Raw genomic sequence first — 24,979 nt, 5'->3', positions numbered from 1 at the left:
AGCCTATCTGACCTATACTGGTTTCAAAATTCTTCAGACATTGGGACAATGAAAACGAATCTAATAGGAGCCAGTGCTGTGGTGCTGGAGTTAAGCCACTGTCTGCATTGCCAGCATCCCATAAGAACACCGGTACAAGTCCAAGTTGTTCCCCTTCTGATCCAGCTTTCTGCCAATGTGCCTGCGAAAGCAGCAGCAGATGGTCCAAATACTTGGGCTCCTGCCACCCAGGTGGAAGACTCAGATGGAGTTTGTGGCTCCTGGTTTTGGCCTGACCCTGTCCAGGCCATTGTAGCCGTTTGGGGAGACAGCCGGTGGATGAAAGATCTCTCTATCTCTTTGTGCCCTTCTCCCCCTCTCTCTGTCACTCTGCTTGTCAAATAAATAAATAATCTTTTTTTAAAAAAAAAAAAAAAGAACATATGTTGAGGCCAATGTTGTGGCATAGTAGGTTAAGCATCTGCCTGCTGTGCTGGCATCCCATATGGGTGTCGGTTTAAATCCCGGCTGCTCTTCTTCCAATCCAGCTCCGGGCTTATGGCCTGGGGAAGCAGTAGAGGAAGGCTCAAGTGCTTGGGCCTCTGCACCCACGTGGGAAACTGGAAAGAAGCTCCTGGTTCTTGATTTCGGATCGGCCAGCTCCGACCATTGTGATCATTTGGGGAATGAACCAGCATTTAGAAGATCTCTCTCTCCCTCTCCTTCTCCCTCTCCCTCTAATTCTGACTCTCAAGTAAATAAATAAACCTTTTCTTATAATATATATATATATATATATATGTTGTAATTCAGATAAAGTATTAAGTAGCTGTTTTAAAGAAACTCAACAAATTTCAAGAAAATACAGAAAAAGAACTCAACACTTTAACAGGGTAACTTAGCAGAGAGATAGAACAAAGTTTTGAAAATCAAGCAGAATCTTTGAGCTGAAAAGTACACTAAGTGAAGTTTAAAAACATGATAGAAGGCATCAATACCAGAATAAACCATGGGTGGGCTTTTGGCCTAACAGTTAAGCCAACACTTGGGATGACTGTATCCCATATTGGAATGCCTGGCTGGAGTCCTGGCAACACCATTTCTAATCCAGCTTCTGGCTAACACCCACCCTGGGAGGCAGCAGAACGTGGCTCAAGTACTTGGGTCCCTGCTACTCATGTGAGAGAACTAGATGAGATCCAGGCTCCTGATTTTGGCCTGGCACAGCCCTGGCTGATGTGAGTATTTGGGGAGTGAACAAGCAAATGGAATCAATCTCAAGCTCAATCTCAATCTCTCCCTCTCCCTCCCTCCTTGCCTCCCTTCAATAAAATGAAAATCAATAAAAACTTTTTAAAAAATATTTTTCTTTAAAAAATCAGAACAAGCCAAAAGAAGAAGAAATTAGTGAACTTAAAGACAGCTATTTGAAAATACACAGTTGGAGGAGAAGAAAGAATGAAATGAAATGAAGAAAGTTTATACTACTCAGTCAGTTAAAAAAGGATGCAATCTTGTCAACAGCAACAACACGGATGGACCTGGAGGTCATTATTTTAAGTGAAATAAGCCAAGCACAGAAAGACAAGTACCACATGATATTAAATGTGGAATCTAAAAGAGTTCATCTCACAGAATTTGAGAGTATAACAGTGGTGTCCAGGGGTTGGGGACAGTAACAGGGTGGGGAGGAATGGGGAAAGGTCAATTAACTAAATTACAATTTGATAGGAGAAAAAATTTCTGGAGTTCTACTGTGTGGTAGGGTGACTATAATAGCATATCCTTTCCTTTCAAATGAAAGCTAGAGAAAGGATTTTGAAGATTTTCAAGATAAAGGAATGACAAAAGGGGGTGGGCACTGTGGCACAGTGGGCTAAGCTGCCTCTTAGATGTACACATCCCATATCAATGTGCAGCTGGAGTGCCAGCAGTTCTACTTCTGACCCAGATTTCTCTAATGCATCTTGGGAGATGCCACCCACGTAGGAGACTCAGATGAGTTGTGGGTTCCTGGCTTTGGTTTGGCCCAGTCCTGGCAGGCATGTGGGGACTGCCATAGCAGAGAGAAGAGCACTCGCTCGCTCGCTCGCTCTCGCTCTCTCTTTCTCTCTCTCTCTGCCTCTCATGTAAACAAATTTTTTTAAATCAATGAAAGAAAACCTAACGAAATCTATAAAAGTTTATTTGGGCCATATTGCCAGAAGGACTAAAAACAATACTACAACCCCTAACATGATTTTCAGTCACAAACACAGAAATAATTGAAGTAAACACCTCAGTTAAAAATTTCTTATGCATCCTGTTCCAAAATGTTCTGTAACTTTCTTCAGAGATGACACCATAAACTATCACACCAGGGCAATGTTATAAGTACGCTGTCAGGAGTACTGCAGGGCCCCTGCACCCACTTGGGAGACCTGGAAGAAGCTCCTGGATCCTGGCTTTGGATCAGCCCAGGTCCGGCAGTTGCAGCCACTTAGGGAATGAACCAGCAGATGGAAGATCTCTCTGTCTCTCCCTCTCTCTGTAACTCTACCTCTCACATTAAAATAAATAAATAAAAATAAAATGAGCTCAATTTTAATAAAATTTCAGCTAGGTGGTCCAATTTACTTTCTAAGTTTATAATTTTAAGGCTGAGAGATAATTATTTCAGGAAAGAAACTATCAACTCATAACAATTGTGTCTTCAGGCCGGTGACGCGGCTCACTAGGATAATCTTCTATCTGCGGCACCGGCACCCCAGGTTCTAGTCCCGGTTGGGGCACCGGATTCTGTCCTAGTTGCTCCTCTTCCAGTCCAGCTCTCTGCTGTGGCCCGGGAAGGCAGTGGAGGATGGCCTAGATCCTTGGGCCCTGCACCGGCATGGGAGACCAGGAGGAAGCACCTGGCTCCTGGCTTCGGATCGGTGCAGCGCCGGCTGTAGCGGCCATTTGGGGGTGAACCAACGGAAGGAAGACCTTTCTCTCTCTCTCTCTCTAACTCTGCCAGTCCATTAAAAAAAAAAAATTGTCTTCTGTAAATAGATTATACAGAAAAAACTAAAATTCATGTCTATCTGGCCAGACTTCAATGGAATATTCTTCCTGGCTGGTTATCAAATGAAGTCAGATACCTCTCAATAAAACATATTTTATATCCAGCCACTACTAGGTAGAAACTGCTACTCCAAATTTACACTGACCATTTCTCCTAAGACGCTGAAAACCCAGCTGATAGTTTTTAAAACATTTATTCTCCCAAAAAAGCCATTCTTGATACACCAATTTCAAAGGCACAGACTTTCACAGAGAGATCTGAGTGGGCTGTGAGATTAGAATGTATGACAGCGTGAGGCATTTCACCACAATGCCCAAGATCAAAGTGTCACAGCAAACGAGGAACTAGAGCTCCTAAACCAGATGCCCATGAGAGGAGCCTAGAAAAGCAAAGGTGGGCTACTGTTCAGAACTTTCCAATAAAAATGAAGCACCACTAGTCTTAGGACATCTTTTCTAAAATACTAGAAATTATATCCTTAACAAAATTCTGACCGGGAGCCAAAATTTAATTTAAACCCATAAGGAGGTACCATGAGACATAAAATTACATGGTTGACCAAATATGCCAGTTAACCATTTATTATCTCTTTGTTCCAAATTCACCCTTCACTGCCTGCTCTGCAAAAATGGATTTGGGCCCTTTAAATATTTTTCCTTTGCCAGTTGGCATGATGTTAAAGCTTTGTCAGAAGAAAATGCTGGAAAGACACTGGAAGAGAAAGTGGTTTTCCTTCCAAACCTAGCATGCTCCTCATGGCAGGATCCTGTACCATGCACAGTTTCTCCAGTGTGTGCATTTTCTCCACCGTCTCAGGCTCCTGAAATGCATGGCAGTCAGCAGCACTCAGCAGTTCCCCCAAGCACCCAGTTAGTGTGGAAGCACAGTGACCCCACGAGACAGATTTCTGTCAAGTTCCCGTTCCACTGCACCAGAACAACTTCACACTGAGCCACAGCCACGCCTTCCCAACCAAGGTCAAGATCTCAATCCAGGAGGCCTCCTTCCTCAGTGCTGTTTCTCAGTCTCAGGGGAGACAGATGCTCCTTTGCTTTCTCCTTCCTGTATTCTTCAGAGCTCCTATTCTTTACTAACGTGTCCTTCCTTGCTCGAAATCCTTCTGCTCAAATTATATGTGATTTCTCAATCTTAATCAAACCCTGACTGCAGATCGAATTTCAAGCAACTAATCCTTAACTGAGAAAATTACAGACTGTTTAGTCATGTACATGCATACACACACACACCAGATCTTCACTCATTAGAAAGTTCAAATTGCTAACGTAAAGTCTCCAAGGTAAGAAATACACTTAACTAGTTAGTTCACAGGATATATCTTTGTTAATGGTGCTCTCACTCAGGGTAACTGTTGATTTTCCTCATTAACCATCCAAGTAGTCTAAGTGATTATCTTGGTTTGTGTGTGTGTGTGTGTGTCTTGGTGATTTCTTTTTTTATTTTGAAGGGAAAACGAAAAGCTAAAACACATTAATACTTAATAGAGAAAGGAGTACAGTCAGTGGCTCCATTCTCTGGCCAACTGCTCTATCAAATTGCTCTATTTATATTTAGAGGAAAACCAAAATCTCAGCAATCCCAAACTAATATTCAGTTTGCTTTTCAGCTGTAAAGGAAAAGATTTAATCATTTCCCTCTGTTCTCACTGTGCATGTGCTCTCTGTAGTCCACTTTGCCAACATTAAAATGAATTATTCAGCATCAGGCTCACCATTTCTGTCCCACTTCGTTCTTAATTCTGCTAGTCACAGAGTTAAAAGGCCAGGATTAAGAGTCATTAGACACACTACTAAGGCAAATTAAAGGGCTTGTTCAAGGGGTATAACATCTGCTCCTCAAATTCCTGCCTAAACAACTAAGATTCCGATCAAAGAGAAGAGAGAGAAAGCCAATCTGACAGTGAACTGGAGTCATGAGGAAGTGAATGTTCTCTCAGGGAGTAACTCTGACACCAGAGGAAGGCTTAGTGACATTGCACAATTCCTTCTGTGAAGTTATTCATGGGGCAAGTGGGAGTACATGAGTATAAGTGGAGGGGAGTGGGAAGGTGAAGATTGAGGATCCTTTTAAGTAGTTTTTGCTTGGCTAGCAAAACAAGCTGGGACATGCAAGACAGATCAACACAGCTGTTTGGGGCCGTCACTTGGGGCTCAGGAGCCAAGGTGTCCTGCTGTAGTGAAAAGTGCACCGGAATGTGAGTCAGGAGCCCAGGGAACCGAGTCCTCGCTCTCGTGCTAACTAGCTGCGTGATGGTGAGCAAGCACCTCAGCTTCACAGGACTCGGCGCCCTCATTTTACGGGAAGTCCAAAGCTGAGACTAGGTGGCAGCACCGTGGAGGGGTGCTCCCGAGCCTCTGAGAGCAGGTACTGGTTGTATAACTTCACTGAGCCCTGACTTCCTCCACCGAAAAAAAAGGAGTGATAATGCTTACACAATTGGGGTGAAGACTAAAAATAATATACATAATGGCCCTGAGCTTAGTACCTGAAAAAATATCATTATTACTTATTTCCAAGATTATTTGAGGAGTATAAAATACTAGCCAAATGTAATGTTGTTTTCTAAATTCATCAGAAATAAGTATATATTTGACACACGTTTTAATTATTACTAACCAAAATACTCAAGAGAAATGTTTTGACATCTTTTCTGATTTTCTGTACCCAACCAAAAAAATCCAAGTTCTATGTCAAATATGACTACCAGATTCTTAGGAAACAGCAATAATGAAGAGAGAAAATACAATTTTAGGTTAAATGTCATCTTCCTATTATATTTGATGAAATTGTCTGTTACTTTCAAGTATGCAATATACATTATCTAGTCCTGGGAAGAGGCCAAGGAAGCAAGAGACATGAAACAAAAACATCAAGTTTCTCTATGAGAATACCAAAAATACTAATTTTTAAAAGACAGAAAGTAATCTTCAGCTACTTCAGTATTTTAGATTTCAAATTCAAGAAGAGATTTCGAGTACAAAATTAATTAAGAAGATATTACCTACTGGCTTAACATACTAAAGGTTAGCAAAGTAGCAGCAACTTTACAAAACAATATCTGTCAAATACTGCTGAAGGCACAGAAAATTTCTACCCATGATTATATATAATTTTACGAAATGAAATCTACAATACTTTCCATCAAAATGTATACTCTTATCTGGAAATGAGATAAAATTACATATCTCTCAGTCAAGTACAGATCAATAATTCCATGACTTTACATGATTTCTCACCATGCTAAAATAGGGTAATTAGCCCCAGAGGCAAGAGATCCAAATGCATAAACAATATGTTTTTATGTCTTCAGAGGAATAGAGAAATATGACCAAGAATGCCAACAAATGAAGATTACTAGAAACAGATTAGGTTTTTGTTCTAATTGCTCCAAATAGTTTCCCTCGTGGTAATATTAACTTCAGGAATAACTCCTGAGTCAATTCAAGGAGCAGAGCAGAAGGGGTTCAGCATTTAACAGTGAACCAAAAGGTCTTGAGTGAGCAAACAGTGGCAAGGTCCTACTTGAAAAAGCTTTTCTGGAAAAGAGACATTTAGATAGATACAAAAGTGTAAGAAGAAACTAATTGTATTTGTGAAGGGGGAAGCAGAGAGCAAGTGGTAAAGAAGAACTTTTTAAACAGAAAAAAATGTGTGTTGAGAAAATCTCATAGCCATTTTCCAAGAGCGTACTAAAAATGGGAAGGAAGGTGGATAAAACATGGCAAGAGTTTGGGCTTGCTTCAAAGGCACCAGAGGTACTGAGCATGCGTAGTGAAGACAACATAGACACTGCTGCCATACTCTAAGTGAGATTTACCCAGGAAGATTTGTGGAGATCCAGAGAGAAAGAGTGAGAGACAGACTGGAGAACAGGAGTATTCTTCTACATGGTCAGCCGAGAAGGAGAAAAGGGCCAAGGAATGAACCAAGGAGGAAGGAAGTGAACACAGAATCAAGTGTGACGAAGACTTCACATTGAGAAGTAGAAAAAAGTATAAGCAGATGGAATAACAAACGTAATTATAAAATCCTCCCAAGTTCAAGATAAGAATAGAAATGTAAGGCTTTAGAAAGTAAGGACATGTGAACATTCACTCAAAAATGTAAAAATATATTTTGTCAAGGTAAGGTTGATTCTGCAGAAAATAAGAGACCCTTAAAAATAGGAATTTCAGGCCGGCGCTGTGGCTCACTAGGCTAATCCTCCGCCTTGCGGCGCCGGCACACCAGGTTCTAGTCCCGGTCGGGGCACCGATCCTGTCCCGGCTGCCCCTCTTCCAGGCCAGCTCTCTGCTGTGGCCAGGGAGTGCAGTGGAGGATGGCCCAAGTCCTTGGGCCCTGCACCCCATGGGAGACCAGGAGAAGCACCTGGCTCCTGCCATCAGATCAGCGCGGTGCACCGGCCGCAGCGCGCCTACCGCGGCGGCCATTGGAAGGTGAACCAATGGGAAAAGGAAGACCTTTCTCTCTGTCTCTCTCTCACTGTCCACTCTGCCTGTCAAAAAATAAATAAATAAATAAATAAATAGGAATTTCATGGGCCGGAGCCGCAGCGGGTTAAAGCCCATATGGGTGCCGGTTCTAGTCCCGGCTGCTCCCTTCCAATCCAGCTCTCTGTTATAGGATAGCAGTAGAAGAAGGCCTTGAACTAAGAATAATTTTTACCATTGCAAAGTGTTGTGAAACAAGGAAACAAAACTCCCTAAATAATTAAGAATGTGTGATCATATATGACCTTCAGAGCTAAAATATTATCTGCCCCTTCAGAGAAATGTTGCTAACCATTATTCTACAATCTCTTTACATTTTTTAATTTTTAATTATTTCACTCTCATTTTTGGTAGGTGAGAAACAAGCTGATTAGACTGATCTTACAGATGCTTACTTGGACTTAATTACCAGTGGCTAGTGCAATGAGTCTGTGGTTGAGGAAGTTTTGGGGAATCTCAGGACAATCTTTGGAGGGAAATCTTCATGTGGTAGATGCTTTGTTTTCAGGGAAGTTTTTTTAAATTAGGTTTCAGACGAGTTGGTACATCTTTGTTCTGTTGACTCTGTATTATCTCTTGAGCATCTTTAGCTGACAGTTGCCTAAAATTTCTGATAGTTTGCATAGGGTAGCATTGCTGCTTTGAGAATGAGGTTTCTTAGAAATTTATGGTTTCTGGGATATTTTCACATGAGGCTCTTGTACCTTTCCTGGCAGGCTTTTTTCTAATCTTTCTGGTCTTTTCCTAATTGAAGTTTCTGGAAAGTTTCCATTTTTCAGTTGTTCTCTTCATTTTTCCCAATTTTGAAGTATTTTTCTAGGTATTTCTTTTGGAATGTGTAATTGGATGTCTAACGTATTTCATAAACAGCTCTTTTCTTTAGATATTCTATATTGAATTTCCTATTTTTTTAAAGATTTATTTATTTGAAGAGTTGCAGAGAGAGGTAAACACAGAAAGAGAGGTTTTCTATCCGATGGTTCACTCCCCAGATGGCTGCAATGGCTGGAACAGTGCTGATTCGAAGCGAGGAGCCAGGAGCTTCCTCTGGGTCTCCCATGTTGGTGCAGGGGCCCAAGGACTTGGGCCATCTTCCACTGCCCTCCCAGCTGCTCCTCTTCTGATGCAGCTCTCTGCTATGGCCTAGGAAAGAAGTAGAAGATGGCCCAAGTCCTTGGGCCCCTGCACCCATGAGGGAGACCTGGAAGAAGCTCCTGGCTCCTGGCTTCAGACTGACTTAGCTCCAGTTATTGCAGCCATTTGGAGAATGAACCAATGGAAGGAAGACCTTTCTCTCTGTTTCTCTCTCTCACTGTCTGTAACTCTACCTCTCAAATAAATAAATAAAAACTTTTTTTAAAAATTATTCTGTGGGAAAAGACTGAATGATCTATAACAATAGTGTCACCTACTCAACTCACTGGATAATATATATTCTTTTCACTTTTGCCCATCTTACAAGTGATAAACAGTACCTCCTTGGCATTTTAACTTCTCCTTCATTAATTGCAAGTGAAGTTGAGTATCTATTTTCATTTTTCATAACCACATGATTTCTTCTCCTGTTAACTATTTTGACTAGTTTTGTTTAATTAATACTTTCCTTATAAATTTACAGAAACTCAATGTATTAGGGACACTAGTGTTCAATATATTCTGCAATTTTTGTTTATAATTTGTCTTTTAATTTCACTTATGATTTCTTTGTTTTATGAAGCATATTTTTTTTTTAAGATTTATTTATTGGCCGGCACCGCGGCTCACTTGGTTAATCCTCCACCTGTGGCACTGGCACACCGGGGTTCTAGTACCAGTTGGGGCAGTCGGATTCTGTCCTGGTTGCACCTCTTCCAGTCCAGCTCTCTGCTATGGCCCGGGAAGGCAGTGGAGGATGGCCCAAATGCTTGGGCCCTGCACTTGCATGGGAGACCAGGAGAAGCACCTGGTTCCTGACGTCAGATCAGCGCGGTGCGCCGGCCGCAGTAGCCATTTGGGGGTGAACCAACAGAAAAGGAAGACCTTTCTCTCTGTCTCTCTCTCTCTCACTAACTCCGCCTGTCAAAAATTAAAAAAACAAAACAAAACAAAACAAGACCTCTCTCTCTCTGCCTCTGCATAACTCTTTCAAATAAATAAATAAATCTTTTTTCTTAAGAAAGGAGCCAGGTGCTTATCCTGGTCTCCCATGCAGATACAGGCGCCCAAGCACTTGGGCCATCCTCCACTGCCTTCCCGGGCCACAGCAGAGAGCTAGACTGGAAGAGGAGCAACTAGGACAGAATTCGGTGCCCCGACCAGGACTAGAACCTGGGGTGCTGGCGCCACAGGCAGAGGATTAGCCAAGTGAACCATGGCACCAGCCTGCCATGGGAAATTTCTTATACAGTTAACATTCACATATCATATAATCTCATAATTCATACTTAATGTATTAACCAAACGAAATTAAAACATCTTTTCACAAAAAAGGGCCTACACAGGAGTATTTATAGAGCTTTATATGTAATATCTAAAAACCAGAAATAAGCCGAATTTCTATCAAGTGGTAAATAAACAAACCATTCTATAGCCAGAGACAGGAAGGAACCAAAACTATTGACAAAGGCAAAAACAAATCAAACTGATGATTCTCTACTGATCACAAAGTGAATAGAAGGAACTTTTGGGAATAATAGGATTGTGGTGGCAGTAATATGATTATAAACATTTTTCAAAACTCAGAGAACTGTGCATTTAAAGAGAATATATGTAAACTATAGCTGAAAACACCATGACTTTTTTTTTTTTCTTTGACAGGCAGAGTGGATAGTGAGAGAGAGAGACAGAGAGAAAGGTCTTCCTTTTCCGTTGGTTCACCCTCCAATGGCCGCTGCGGCTGGCGCATCTCGCTGATCCGAAGCCAGGAGCCAGGTGCTTCTCCTGGTCTCCCATGGGGTGCAGGGCCCAAGCACTTGGGCCATCCTCCACTGCACTCCCTGGCTACAGCAGAGAGCTGGCCTGGAAGAGGGGCAACCAGGATAGAATCCGGCGCCCCAGTCGGGACTAGAACCCGGTGTGCCGGCGCCACAAGGCGGAGGATTAGCCTGTTAAGCCACGGCGTCAGTACCATGACTTTTCAAAGCAGGTGCTGTGATGTAGCAGGTTGAGCCACCGCCTGCAGCTCCAGCATCCCATATGCACACCAGTTTGAGTCCTAGCTGTTCCACTTCCAATCCAGGTCCCTGCTAATGTGTCTGGGAAAGCAGCAGAGGATGACCTAACTGCTTGGGCCCCCGCACCTAAGTGGGAGATCTGGATGCGGCTCCTGGCTCCTGGCTCCGGTCTGGACTAGCCCTGGCCGTCAAAGCCATTTCAAGGGTGAACCAACAATTTGAAGACTTATCTCTCTCTCTTTGCCTCTGCCTTTCTCTCTATATATGTAACTCCACTGGGGCTGGTGCTGTGGCACAGCAGGTTAACACCCTGGCCTGAAGCGCCGGCATCCCATATGGGCACTAGTTCGAGACTCAGCTGCTCCACTTCCAATCCAGCTCTCTGCTGTGGCCTGGGAAAGCAGTGGAAGACGGCCCAAATCCTTGGGCCCCTGCACCCATGTGCGAGACCTAGAAGAAGCTCCTGGCTCCTGGCTTTGGATCAGCGCAGCTCTGGCCATTGCAGCCAGTTGGGGAGTGAACCATCTGATGGAAGACTTCTCTCTCTCTCCCTGCCTCTCCTCTCTCTGTGTAACTCTTTCAAAATAAATAAATAAATCTTAAAAAAAAAAAAACTCCACCTTTCAAATAAATATATAATCTTTTTAATAAAATTACTTTTTAAAAGTTTATGAAAAGTAATATGGAAAATAACAGGTAAAAAGAATTGAGTCAGAAAGAAAAGAGAAATGGACAATGGATGAGAGAGTTAAAACTAGAAAGATTTATACTCCTAAAAAAGAAATCAGGACAGACTCATTCACTATGACTTCTAGCAATAGAAAATGTAACATTTCTGAATATAGGATTGACTTAGGAAAGTGAAACTCAACGTAAAAGGTGTTTTCTCTTTCCTTCAAACTCTGAAACCACAAGGAACTAATATAAATATACCAAAAACTGTACATGCCTATTGAACATGTTAAAATCTTCTCCATGGCAATCAATTTTAATATAAAATGAATGGAAATCCTGACATGCAATAAAACTCGTTAACCAGTTGCCCTGATAATACATGTCTTATTCTGTTTTTAAAAAGTGCTAAACACATCAGTCTTAAGCTTGTGGCTCAAAGTACTACCAACAGTGCAGATGTAGTGGCTTCAAAAACTGCCTGTTCCTTATTTGCCCTGAACTGACAGGATTTGTCACAGATTCTGGCTCTTCTAGAAAAGGAAACCTTTATGTCTTCTTTTTTCTTGAAAAGACAAGTACAACTTGCTAAAAATAATATTTTTCTCTACTCAACAGAAAACGTCTGAAAAAAAGACAAAAAGATTCTATTATTCACAACTTAGTTAAACACATTCATTTCCTACCACATGCTAGGTACTATTTTAGGTGCTGGAATACAAGTAAACAATGTGAAAACCACCTCATTTCTGACAGTTACAAGTGCTATGAAGAAATACATCAAGGCAATGACAGAACAGGTGGCAGTTTAGAAGTAGGAAAAGGAGCTGCTTTCGACCAAAAGGTTAAGAAAGAATCAGACATTTGAGCTGAGACATAACCCAAGAGAAGGTCATGGTTTGTAGTTAATAAAAGAATATTCTCAAATTATGTAACTTGATGGCAATTGCAGAAGTCAGCAAAATCCAGGAATTAAGTAAAAAGCCATCGTAAAAGAGAAAGAGAAATGATTTCAGATAACTAGTTGTATCAAGGAATATTAATTGTCCTTCCCAATACCTTCTTACCTCATATTAAAGTTTGAAGCACACGGAAAACAACCACACACTGACCACACCAAAAACTCCTCTCCAGTTAGGAAACCACAGGAAAGCTCGGGCATCCCCAAGACTATCCTGATACCCACAAGAATGACTTGTGATCTCATTAGTCCACTACATTTACAACTGCAGGCATCTCATCCTCCAACTTTATCTTTTCCATTGGTGATGTCCAAATTCACTTGCACACAAAAGCCTGTCTTGCAAAACAGAAGCAGCTAGATGGATTTGTTACACAAGTAAGATCCTAATCCATGATGACTAGTGATGACTATAAACAAAAAGCCACATATGGCTTTCTGGTTACATCAGTAACAATTACACAATCTACTAATTTAGAAAATATTAATAAGACACTCATAAAACAAGTCTTTAATTCACTAATAATTATAAAAACTTTTATTAAAATAGTTTATAATAAATCTGGAATCAATTACTGACTCCCAAACAAGGAGGAGAGAAATAGTTAAAAATGAAGTGATAGGGGCTAGCGCTGTGGCACAGCAGGTTAAGCCTCCATCTGCAGTGCTGGCATCTCATGAGGGTACCAGTTCAAGGCCCAACTGTTCCACCTCCAATCCAGCTCCCTGCTAATGCACCTAGGAAAGCATCAGAGGATGGCCCAAATGCTTGGGCCCCTGTACCCACATGGGAGACCCACATGAAGCTCCTGGCTTCAGCTGGCGGGAGGCTAGACTATTACAGGCATTTGAGGAGCGATTCTTTCTCTCTCTCTCTCTCTCTTTCTGCCTTTCAAATAAAATGAACATAAAGAAAATATTTTTTAAAGATTTATATTTATTTTGAAAGAGTTACAGAGAGGGAGAGACACAGAGAGAGATCTTTTTTTATTTTTTTTATTTGACAGGTAGAGTTTAGACAGTGAGACAGAGAGAAAGGTCCTCCTTTCATTGGTTCACCCCCCAAAAGGCTGCTACGGCCGGAGCTACAACGATCCAAAGCCAGGAACCAGGTGCTTCCTCCTGGTCTCCCATGTGGGTGCAGGCTCCAAGCACTTGGGCCATCCTCCACTGCCCTCCCAGGCCACAGCAGAGAGCTGGACTGGAAGAGGAGCAACCAGGACCAGAACCCAGCACCCACATGCCAGCGCCACAGGCAGAGGATCAACCCAGTGAGCACGGCGCTGGCCCCAAGAGAGATCTTCTATCTACAGGTTTACCCCTAACCCCAGATGATTGGAAAGACCAGCGCTGGGCAGGCCAAAGAAGGAACCAAAAGCTTCTTCCAGGTCTCCCATGTGGGTGGCAGAGACCTAAACATTTCAGTCATCTTCCACTGCTTTTCCCAGACCATTAGCAAGAAGTTGGATCAGAAGTTGGGCAGCTACGATGCAAATCGGAGCCCACATGGGATGCTGGTGTTGCAGGCAGCAGTTTTACCCACTACACCACAGGAGTCCCAATTTTTAAATGTTTTTTAACAATTTATTTTTTTATTTGAAAGGCACAGTGACAGAGAAAGGGAGACATAGAGTAAGTCCCCAAATGCCTGCAATGGCCAGGGGTAGGTCAGGCCAAATCCAGGAGCCTGGAACTCCATCAGGTTCTCCCAAGTGGGTTGCCAGAGCCCCAGTACTAGGGCCATCTTCTGCTGCTTTCCTAGGCACATTAGCAGAAAGCTAGATCAGAAGCAGAGTATCCAGGAATTAAACCAGTGCTCAGATATGGGACGCTGGCACTGCAGGCAGCAGCTTAACCTGCTGCAACACAATGCCAGCCCCAGTAAAAATTTTTTAAATAGCACATATAAGACATGGATTCCACCTACTAATCTCTCATAAAATTACATTAGATGAATGAACTACTATAAATATCAGCTATAAAGTAATGAAAAGACTTTCCCTAAAAGCTAAAACAGGGGCTAGCGTATGACACAATAGGTTAAGCCTCCTCCTGCAGCGCCAGCATCCCATGTAGGCCCGGCTGCTCCACTTCCAATCTGGCTCCCTGCTAATGTGCCTGGGAAAGCAGCAGAGGATGGCCTAAGTCCTTGGGCCCCTGTACCCACATGGGAGGCCCAGAAGAAACTGTTGGTTCCTGGCTTCAGCCCAGCACAGCCCTGACCATTACAGCCATTTGGGGAGTGAACCAGCAAATCGAAGATCTCTCTCTCTCTCCCTACTAAGATCTCCTTTCCCTCTCTCTGCATATAACTCCCTCTGCCTTTCAAATAAATAATATGGATTTTTTAAAAAAGAAAGATATTTAGGATCTTAACACCAAACTTTAAAAAAAAGCTAAAAAAGAGATATAGCAGTGAGTAAAGTGTTGAGATAAATAAGGCTTACAGATAAATGAATTTAAGCAAATACACACTTTGACCTATTTCTGATGGCACTTACTATAATAGTTTCAATCCATTTTGTGTCTATGTATAACATAAGAATTTAACTATATAAACTCTACAGTTAGAATGTCTGCATCTAGGGGGCCGGCGCTGTGGCACAGTGGGTCAACACCCTGGCCTGAAGCATGGTAATCCAATATGGGTACTGGTTCGAGACCCAGCTGCTCCACTTCCAATCCTGCTCTGCTGTGGCCCGGGAAAGCAGTGGAGGATGATCCAAGTCCATGTGCCCCTGCACCCACGTGGGAGACCCAAAAGAAGCTCCTGGCTCCTGGCTCCTAGCTCCAGGTCGGTGCAGCTCCAGCCACTGGGCCATTTGGGGAGTAAAGAAGGAAGACCTTTCTGTCTCTTCCTCTCGCTGTCTGTAACTCTACCTCTGAAAAAAATAAATAAAATCTTAAAAAAAAAAAAAAAGAAAAGCTTCCAATGACCAACCAAAATCCAACTCTGCCATATTAAGCAGATATCAACTGATAAGAATTTATCATACATTCATTAATTTGCAACTGGCCCAAAACAAGAAGTGATATGCTAAGTCTCAGAATCAGAAGTTTGGAACAATGACCCAACAAAATAAAGAGAACGAAACTGGATGCAGATATATACAAACACCTACATTTCATTTTTGCTTTTATTTAAAAACCTGCAGGCATTCTGGCATAGCCTGCAGATGGAAGATCTCTCCCTTCATGTCTGTAACTCTGCCTTTCAATTAATAAATCATTTTGTAAAAATGTGTATTAAATTATAGTGGATATGAGTAGCATCCTTGTTTTTTGGTCTGAAACTACATATTTTTAACTCAAGAAGCATCTTGTTACCACAGTAGTTTCTGCATGCTAGATTTGACCACTTAAAGACATACTCAAGACGTATACTATCCAGGGCTAACATTATAGTGTAGTGGGTTAAGCCAATGCCTGTAGCTCCAGCATCCCATTTGGGCACCAGTTCCAGTCCCAGCTACTTCACTTCCAATCCAGCTCCCTGCTAATGCACTTGGGAAGCCAGCAGAATATGTCCCAGGTGCTTGGGCCTCTGCACCCACGTGGGAGACCTGGAAGAAGCTCTTGGCTCCTGGCTCAGCCTGCTAGCCCTAGCCATTGTGGAAGTGAACCAGTGGATGGAAGACCTCTCTCTTTCTCCCTCTCCTCTCTCTCTCTCTCTCTCTCTCTCTCTCTCTGTAACTCTTTCAAATAAATAAATCTTAAATATACATACATACACACACACACACACATATATGCACTATCCATTACAGTGGTCATTTAACCTCATGCAATTTAAACTTTAATTAAAATTAAATTTAACAAAAACTCTTCAGACTTACTAGCTGTGTTTCATGTATTCAATATGCATATATGACCAGTGTTCATGATATTGGATGGCACAGATATAGAATATATCCATCAGCACAGAACATGCTATTGGACAGCAGGGCCAACTGACTAGATATCAGATGACATCCTCTGGACTACATCATCAAACAGAAATTACAGCTAGAAAGGATTCTATTTTCTTTCTTCACCAAAGATAAAAGATACAAGATCAGACTCTTCACTACTGCTTTTCCTTGAAAAAGGATTGACAAACTATAGCCCAAGGATATTAGCCCATATCCTGTTTTAGTATGACTTGTGAGCCTAAGAATAGTTTTGACATTTTTTAAGAGGCGTGTGTGTGTACACATATATACCAGTACATACAAGCGAATACACAGATACATTTCACAAAGATCATTTGCAGCCTACAAAACCTAAAATACTTACTATCTGACCCTTTATAGCAAATTGTTGCCAAGTCCTTGACCAGTACGTCTTCTCTCAAAAATATATTCTGGGGCCAGCACTGTGGTGTAGCATATAAGACCGCTGCCTGCAGCACCGGCATCCAATATGGATGCCAGTTCGAGTCCCAGCTGCTCCTCTTCCGATCCAGCTCTCTGCTATGGCCTGGGAAAGCAGTAGAAAATCGCCCAAGTCCTTGGGCCTCTGCACCCACGTGGGAGACCCGGAGGAAGCTCCTGGCTCCTGGCTTTGGATCAGCGCAGCTCCAGCCACTGTGGCCACTTGGGGAGTGAACCATAGGATGAAAGACCTCTCTCTCTCCCTCCTCTGCTTCTGCCTCTCTGTAACTCTGCCATTCAAATAAATAAATAAATCTTTAAAATATATATATATATATTCTATCTTTGAATTTGCATACCAAAATCAAAGACAATAAAAAAAATCCTATAATGGATAAAACTGAATTGGAACAGAAGATAGTAACAATTTTGAAAATGTTTTACAACATGTATATTGAGGTTGAATAAATAAGTAAATGGATGGTGAGAACCAGGTTTCTCACTGCTGGAAAGTAAAGATACAGAAAAGAAGGAAGGGCATCCATTCAAACAAGATGAGTTAGAGCCAGAGACATCAGTAAGAACCCATGTTCTGCTAAATATAGATGTACATCAACAGATACAGAAACAATCATGGATTCGCTGCACATACTGGTAAGTATGCAGGCCAAGTATTTCCTAGCTCTGTCTGCTGAAGAGGACTAAAAGCAGTGACAATCCAGGAACAACAAGCACACTGAGAATCTAGACTTTATCTGCTACTACAAGTAGAATGGGACAAGATGCATTATAAAGTCAACACTTAAGGACATACTCAAAAAACAAAAGAAACAGGGCAACCTCAGCACAAAAAAAGTAATAAAGCACAGCTAATCCTCAATACCCCTGAGTTCTGCCTCTGTGGATTAAACTAACCACTATTTTCCCTAAACAATATAGTGTAAGAACTATTTACAAAGCATTTGCATCATATTTTTTTAAATGTTTAAGCATTTTTTTTTTTTTGACAGGCAGAGTGGACAGTGAGAGAGAGACAGAGAGAAAGGTCTTCCTTTTCCGTTGGTTCACCCTCCAATGGTGCACGCGCTGATCCAAAGGCAGGAGCCAGGTGCTTCTCCTGGTCTCCCATGGGGTGCAGGGCCCAAGCACTTGGGCCATCCTCCACTGCACTCCCGGGTCACAGCAGAGAGCTGGCCTGGAAGAGGGGCAATGGGACAGAATCCAGCACCCCGACTGGGACTAGAACCCGGTGTGGCGGCGCCGCAGGCAGAGGATTAGCCTATTGAGCCGGGGTGCCCCGCTCGCATTTACATCATATTAGGCACTGTAAGTGATCTACAGATCATTTAAAGTATATGGAAGGATGACCAGCTGTGACATTGAAGGCTAAGCTGTCTCTTGTGGTGTAGGCATTCCATATGAGCAACTGCCCCTCTTCCACTTATGGCCTGGGAAAGCAGTAGAAGATGGCCTGAGTGCTTGCAGCCCTGCACCCACGTGGGAGACCCGGAAGAAGCTCCTGGCTCCTGGCTTTGGATCAGCTCAGCTGCAGCCATTTCAGCCATTTGGGAAGTGAACCAGCAGACAGAAGACCTTTCTCTCTGTCTCTCCCTCTCTCTGTCTGTAGCTCTACTTCGCAAATAAGTCTTTAAAAAAGTAAAATAAAACAAAATATACAGGAATATGTATATAAAAGTTATTTGCAAATGATATGCCATTTTATACAATAGATTCAAGAATCTTAGATTTTAGCATCTGTGAGGGTTCCTAGAACCTTCCCCCAAAGATACTAAGGAATAACTATACTAGATTATAACCCAAGGTATAAAACAAAAAGCCAGTAGCTGATACTGGTCAAATAAATGATTAAATAAATAAACAGGAAATAAAACACAAATCACCCTTAACCTACATCTAACCACAAAATATCAGATAACACTAAATAGACAGACATTCCACTAATATCTAGTTAGCATCTGTCAAAACTGCCAAGATTATAAAATCAGTGAAAGACTAAGAAACCATCAGACCAGAGAAAACTAAACAAACGTAGACTATCCTAATATGGATATCTTTGGAGGGATCAATTGTGGGAAAAAAATATTGAAATCAAAATAAACTTTGGAGTTTAATTAAAAGTAATTGACTAAGGCTGGCACTGTGGCATGGCAGGTAAGACCACAACCTGCATATGGGCACCGGTTCGAGTCCCAGCTACTCCACTTCCAATCTAGCTCTCTGCTGTGGCCTAGGAAAGCAGTGGAAAATGGCCCAAGTGCTTGGGCCCCTGTGTCCACTGGGCAGACCTGAGGGAGGCTCCTGGCTCCCTGCTTCGGATCAGCACAGCTCTGGCCATTGCAGCCATCTGAGGAGTAAACCAGCAGATGGAAGACCTCTCTTTCTCTCTACCTCTGCCTCTCTGTAACTCTGCCTTTCAAATAAATAAATAAATCTTTAAAAGAAGGTAAATAAATAAATAAAAGTAACTGATTGCTAGTTTCTTAACTGTGACAAATGGACCACAGTTATATAAGATGTTACTCACAAGGGAAACTGGGTGAGTACGTGTATAAGCTCTACATTATCTATGTAGCTTTTGCATAAATTAAAAACTATTCTGAAATTTAAAAAGTTTACTAAAATTCTGAAACAGAAAAATCAATGACCTTGTCACTGATTTGTCAAGCACGCACAAATACACATAAGTATCAATATTTTTCACCTGTTTGTTCTGAGAAGGTCAAGAAGTCATGATACTGCATTATCAATAAGCATGCCTAGCACCCTGATTTAGTCCCCAAACACCATAATTAAAAAAATAATGCAGGGCTACTTGGAAAGAAACATACCAGGAAACCTACATGAATCATGCCAAATCTAAGCAAGCTTTTAAAGAATTATAAATTCATGTCAAAATTACATAGTAATTAGGAATACCCACTGGCCAACTATGGGATGATTTAAACATCAAAAAAAATAATGACTGCAATTGACTGGAACAGATAAAAATTTAAAATCATAAATACTGATCATCAAAAAGGGAAAAAAGAAAAAAATCCATCCTCACCATAACAATAACTCATATATCACCCCAGCCCTAAAACTGAAAATAGCTAATTAAATGGAGATTATTAAGCTCTTATCCCACTTCTCCAATAAGAACTGGATTTCAGGGAAACCAAATAATGTCAGTTTCTGAGGAAAAGTTCTTCTTTAGAAGCATAGCAACAAATAAACGTAGATGAAATAACAGAATCAGTACCTCTCCACCAAATGCTTTCCCATCTCGAGTATAAAATACCCATTTTACAATGGAGGAATCAGAAGTCATCAACTTAATCCAGAAATTTATCTTAATTTCTCACCTTATTTATAATAATCACCTTATTTATTATAATTTCTCATCTTATTTCAAATAAATAGTGGAGCAACTAGATACTACATGCTATCTGATGTTACACCATATGGATTATGATCAAACCTTTGATCCTCTATAGGAAATATCGAACAGGAGATAAAGGAAGCAATCTGCTAAAATATCAGATACGGTCAAAAATAGAGATAACAGGGGCCAGCATCCTGCATAGTGGATTAAGCCACTGTGCACACTGCCAGCACACAGTTTAAGTCCCTGTTGCTCCACTTCCAATACAGCTCTCTGCTAATCCACCTGGCAAAGCGAAAGTGCTTAGGTCTCTGCTACATATGTGAGAGACCCAGATGGAGTCCAGGCTCTTGCCGTCAACCTGGACCAGCCTTGGTCATTGCAGCCATTTGAGGATGAACAAGTGAATGGAAGATTCTCTTTCTCTTTCTTTCTCTCTCTCTCTCTCTCTCTCTCTCTGCCTTTCAAATGAATAATTAAATGTTTTCTTAAAAAAATACACATAAGAGAATAGATTATGATAGCTGACCATAACTGATAGTGCAGCATGGATCAAGACCTGGGGCTGGGCCGGCGCCGAGGCTCACTAGGCTAATCCTCCGCCTGCGGCACCGGCACCCTGGGTTCTAGTCCCGGTCGGGGCATCGGATTCTGTCCCGGTTGCCCCTCTTCCAGGCCAGCTCTCTGCTGTGGCCAGGGAGTGCAGTGGAGGATGGCCCAAGTACTTGGGCCCTGCACCCGCATGGGAGACCAGGAGGAAGCACCTGGCTCCTGGCTTCTGATTGGTGTAGTGCACCAGCTGCAGCGCACTGGCCGTGGCAGCCATTAGGAGGGTGAACCAACGGCAAAGGAAGACCTTTCTCTCAGTCTCTCTCTCTCTCACTGTCTAACTCTGCCTGTCAGGAAAAAAAAAAAAAAAAAAGACCTGGGGCTGGCGCTGTGGCGTAGTGGGTAAAGCCACCACCAGCATCCCATATCGGCACTGGTTCAAGTCCTGGCTGCTCTACTTCTGATCCAGCTCTCTGTTATGGCCTGGAAAAGCAACAGAAGATGGGCCAGGTGCTACGGGACCCACAAGGGAGACCTGAAAGAAGCTCCTGGCTCCTGGCTTCAGACAAGCCCAGCTCCAGCCGTTACAGCCATTTGGGGAGTGGAACAGCAGATGGAACACTTCTCTCTTTCTGCCTCTGCCTCTCTGAAACATATCCTTTCAAATAAATAAGTTAATCTTAAAAAAAAAAAAAAAGAGGCCTAGATACTCGCTGAACATATGTCATATCACACAATATCTGCTGGAGTATTTTAAAATAAAGTAGGCAAGGTAAAAATTTCTAGGGGCCGGCGCTGTGGCGCAGCGGGTTAATGCCCTGGCCTGAAGTACCAGCATCCCATACGGGCGCCGGTTCTAGTCCCAGCTGCTCCTCTTCCAATCCAGCTCTCTGCTATGGCCTGGGAAAGCAGTAGAAGTTGGCCCAAGTCCTTGGGCCCCTGCACCCACGTGGGAGACCCGGGAGAAGCTCCTGGCTCCTGGCTTCAGATCGGCACAGCTCCGGCCGCTGCAGCCATCTGGGGAGTGAACCATCAGATGGAAGACCTCTCACTCTCTGCCTCTCCTCTCTTTGTGTAACTCTAACTTTCAAATAACTAAATTAATAAATTTTTTTAAAAATTCTAAGTATTTGTTAAGAAAACAGGTTACAGGCAAGTGTTTGGTACAGTGATTAACTCGCCACTTAGGAAGCCCACATCCCAAATCTAAGTGCCTAGGCTCAATTCCTGCCTCCTCTTCTGATCCCAGCTTCCTGCTAATGCAAACCCTGGAAAGAAAGCAGGTGGTGACTCAACTGGTAGGGTCCCTGTCACCTATGTGGCAGATGTAGATTGAGTTCTGGGATATGGACTTTAGATTGAAGATATTGCTCTCTCTCTCGCTCTCGTTCTCACTCACACTCTCTTGCTATCTCCTTACTCTCCTCCCTTTCTCAGTCTCACCCTCACAGTTTCTCAAATGAATTACATAAATAAATAATGATGTATATCAAAGTTCCAAAGCTTTTTTAAAAATACAGTTGGTCTTCTGTATATAAAGATAATTCTAAACGAATCTTAATGAAGAATGGGATGGGAGAGGGAGTAGGAGATGGGATGGTTTGCAGGTGGGAGGGTGGTTATGGGGGGAAAAACTGTTATAATCCAAAAGTTGTACTTTTGAAATTTATATTTATTAAATAAAAGTTTAAAAATAATAAAATAAATAAAATCCACTGAAGGCTTGGGTATCTTATTTTGGAATCAAAATAAATAAATAAAATAAAATAAAATAAAAATACAGTTAATGAGACTAAAGATATTTGTGGTCCATTTTACTTTCAGAGAGGCAACATGGTCATATAAATTTATGGTATTTGATACAAATCATTATAGATGGAATTCCAGCAAAAACAGCAAAATATCAAGTGACTACATACCACTCACAGGGCTGAAGAGATCGAAATGCTTTAAAAGAAGCATCCATTCCAGCAAAATCCCAAAACTTAACATCATAGTCATATCCTCCAGTCACCAAACGGGCACCTGAGGGGTCCAGACCCAAAGCAGACACCTGGTTTTAAAAAAAGCAAAACAGCTAATTGGAAAAAAAATTATTTATAGTCTATTATAATCCCCATTTCACTCTTTAACCCATCCCCTAGCTTATAGGCCCTGGAAGTACAGACCATCAACTGCAGCTGCTTCTGAAAAGCAGGAATGTGTTGAACCTTTTATATCATTTGACATTGTGTATGAGTATTATTTCTTTTGAAATAAAGAAAAATATTTTAATTTAACTTCATAGCTATGTCTCTCCCCAACAAGTGCATACTTAGAATAGTTATCATTGCAGCCGGCGCCGCGGCTCACTAGGCTAATCCTCCGCCTTGCAGCGCCGGCACACCGGGTTCTAGTCCCGGTCGGGGCACCGATCCTGTCCCAGTTGCCCCTCTTCCAGGCCAGCTCTCTGCTGTGGCCAGGGAGTGCAGTGGAGGATGGCCCAAGTCCTTGGGCCCTGCACCCCATGGGAGACCAGGAGAAATACCTGGCTCCTGCCATCGGGTCAGCGCGGTGCGCCAGCCGTAGCGCGCCTACCGCGGCGGCCATTGGAAGGTGAACCAACGGCAAAAGGAAGACCTTTCTCTCTGTCTCTCTCTCTCACTGTCCACTCTGCCTGTCAAAAAAAAAAAAAAAGAATAGTTATCATTGCAATTCCATAAGGTAAACAAAATCACTTTAGTATACACTCGTAAAGCAGAACTGTCACACATATGGCTATGCACTGCACAAGGACAATTCAGTCAGCAACAAATCACATTTAAGAGGGAGGTCCTGGAAAATTATTGCCCAGTTTATTTTCTGTATCTTTTCTATGTCTACATATGATTAGATACACAAATACTTACCTTTGCATCATAACTGCCTACAGTATTCAGTATAGTGTCAAGCTATCCAGGTTGTAGCCTAAGTGCAAGGAGCTACAACTGAACAGCCAAAGTCACACCATGGAAGCTTATGATCGTGTACTGTACCATGTTCACAAAACAATGAAATCCCTAACAATGCATTTCTCAGAATGTTCCCTCACCACTGTGACACATCACTGTAATTTGTCTATCTCAATACACAATCTTGATGGGAGACCAGGATAAGCACCTGGCTCCTGCCATCGGATTAGCGTGGTGCATTGGTCACAGCGCACCGGCCGCGGCCGCGGCGCCATTGGAGGGTGAACCAATGGCAAAAGGAAGACCTTTCTGTCTCTCTCTCTCACTGTCCACTCTGCCTGTCCAAAAAAAAAAAAAATACACAATCTTGAAGAAACCTTTTAAGGCAGCTTAACTGTCTGTTGTCTATATATTAACAAATTTTAAAGGTATCTTTAAAAAGTCACCAAAGATTATTTTGAGTAAAATGAAAGGTAACTTTAAAGAATATTTTATATTAAAAATTTATTTCTACGGACTGAAATTTCTATAACCTTACATAACACAAGGAATGATGCAGCCTGACAAATATGAGATAAATTCCCCTATATCAAAAAAGAACAACAGAATAAATACAAAGCAGACTACTCTCCTAGCTCAGAGCAGAAGATGGTAAAATCTACAGCAAAGTAAATACAAGTACTCTGAATATCTTAAACTGTTTCTTTTAATTTTTACTATACAAAATGTCAGATCACGTAAAAATAAGACTCCTCTATCAACCTGAGAAACAGCATAAACATTTTCAGCTTTGACCTTTTTATTAAAAGAATTTTTATTACTCTCTCCTTCTTTTAAAAAGCTTTAGATGTTAATCTATCACAAGGCCATTCAAATGATCCAACAGTATATTAACTATGTAAATGTATGGATACTTAACATTTTATTCCATGATTATAAATTCTTCACCAAAATATTTAAAAGATGTTTAGAAAATTTGAGTGGCTACAAAACCATAGTTCAAGCTTTACTTACATAGGAAGCCATAGTAAAAATTCTTTCCAATTCATTATTGATTTTCCAATGTTTTTAATCCAAAACGCTGGAAGAATTCCCTACCCAATTGCCACTTATTAATATTAGTCTTTTTTTGTTAGATACCCAACAGCATTCATTTTTGCTATTGCCAGAAGTAAATTATTCATTCAAGCAATGCATAAAAACAGAAAAGCTTAGAAATTTATGGCCAATAATATGCATGTTAGAAAGGAAGAAAGGGCCGGCACCGTGGCTTAACAGGCTAATCCTCCGCCTTGAGGCGCCGGCACACCGGGTTCTAGTCCCGGTTGGGGCGCCGGACTCTATCCCGGTTGCCCCTCTTCCAGGCCAGCTCTCTGCTATGGCCCGGGAGTGCAGTGGAGGATGGCCCAAGTGCTTGGGCCCTGCACCCGCATGGGAGACCTGGAGAA

The 24,979-nt window shown here is 41.9% G+C and overlaps 1 protein-coding gene across 1 annotated transcript in view; it reads right to left on the bottom strand.

Annotated features, from left to right (window-relative positions):
* WDR70 (WD repeat domain 70) overlaps window positions 1-24,979 on the bottom strand; it is a 300,629-nt gene that overhangs the window by 219,276 nt on the left and 56,374 nt on the right. Inside the window, exon 7 of the mRNA XM_062212004.1 lies at window positions 22,521-22,654. Coding sequence (XP_062067988.1) covers window positions 22,521-22,654 — 134 coding nt within the window. The remainder of the gene's footprint in view (window positions 1-22,520; window positions 22,655-24,979) is intronic.

This window comes from Lepus europaeus, chromosome 15, assembly GCF_033115175.1.
Source record: "Lepus europaeus isolate LE1 chromosome 15, mLepTim1.pri, whole genome shotgun sequence".
NCBI lineage: Eukaryota > Metazoa > Chordata > Mammalia > Lagomorpha > Leporidae > Lepus > Lepus europaeus.
This window is presented reverse-complemented; position numbering and strand designations above follow the sequence as displayed.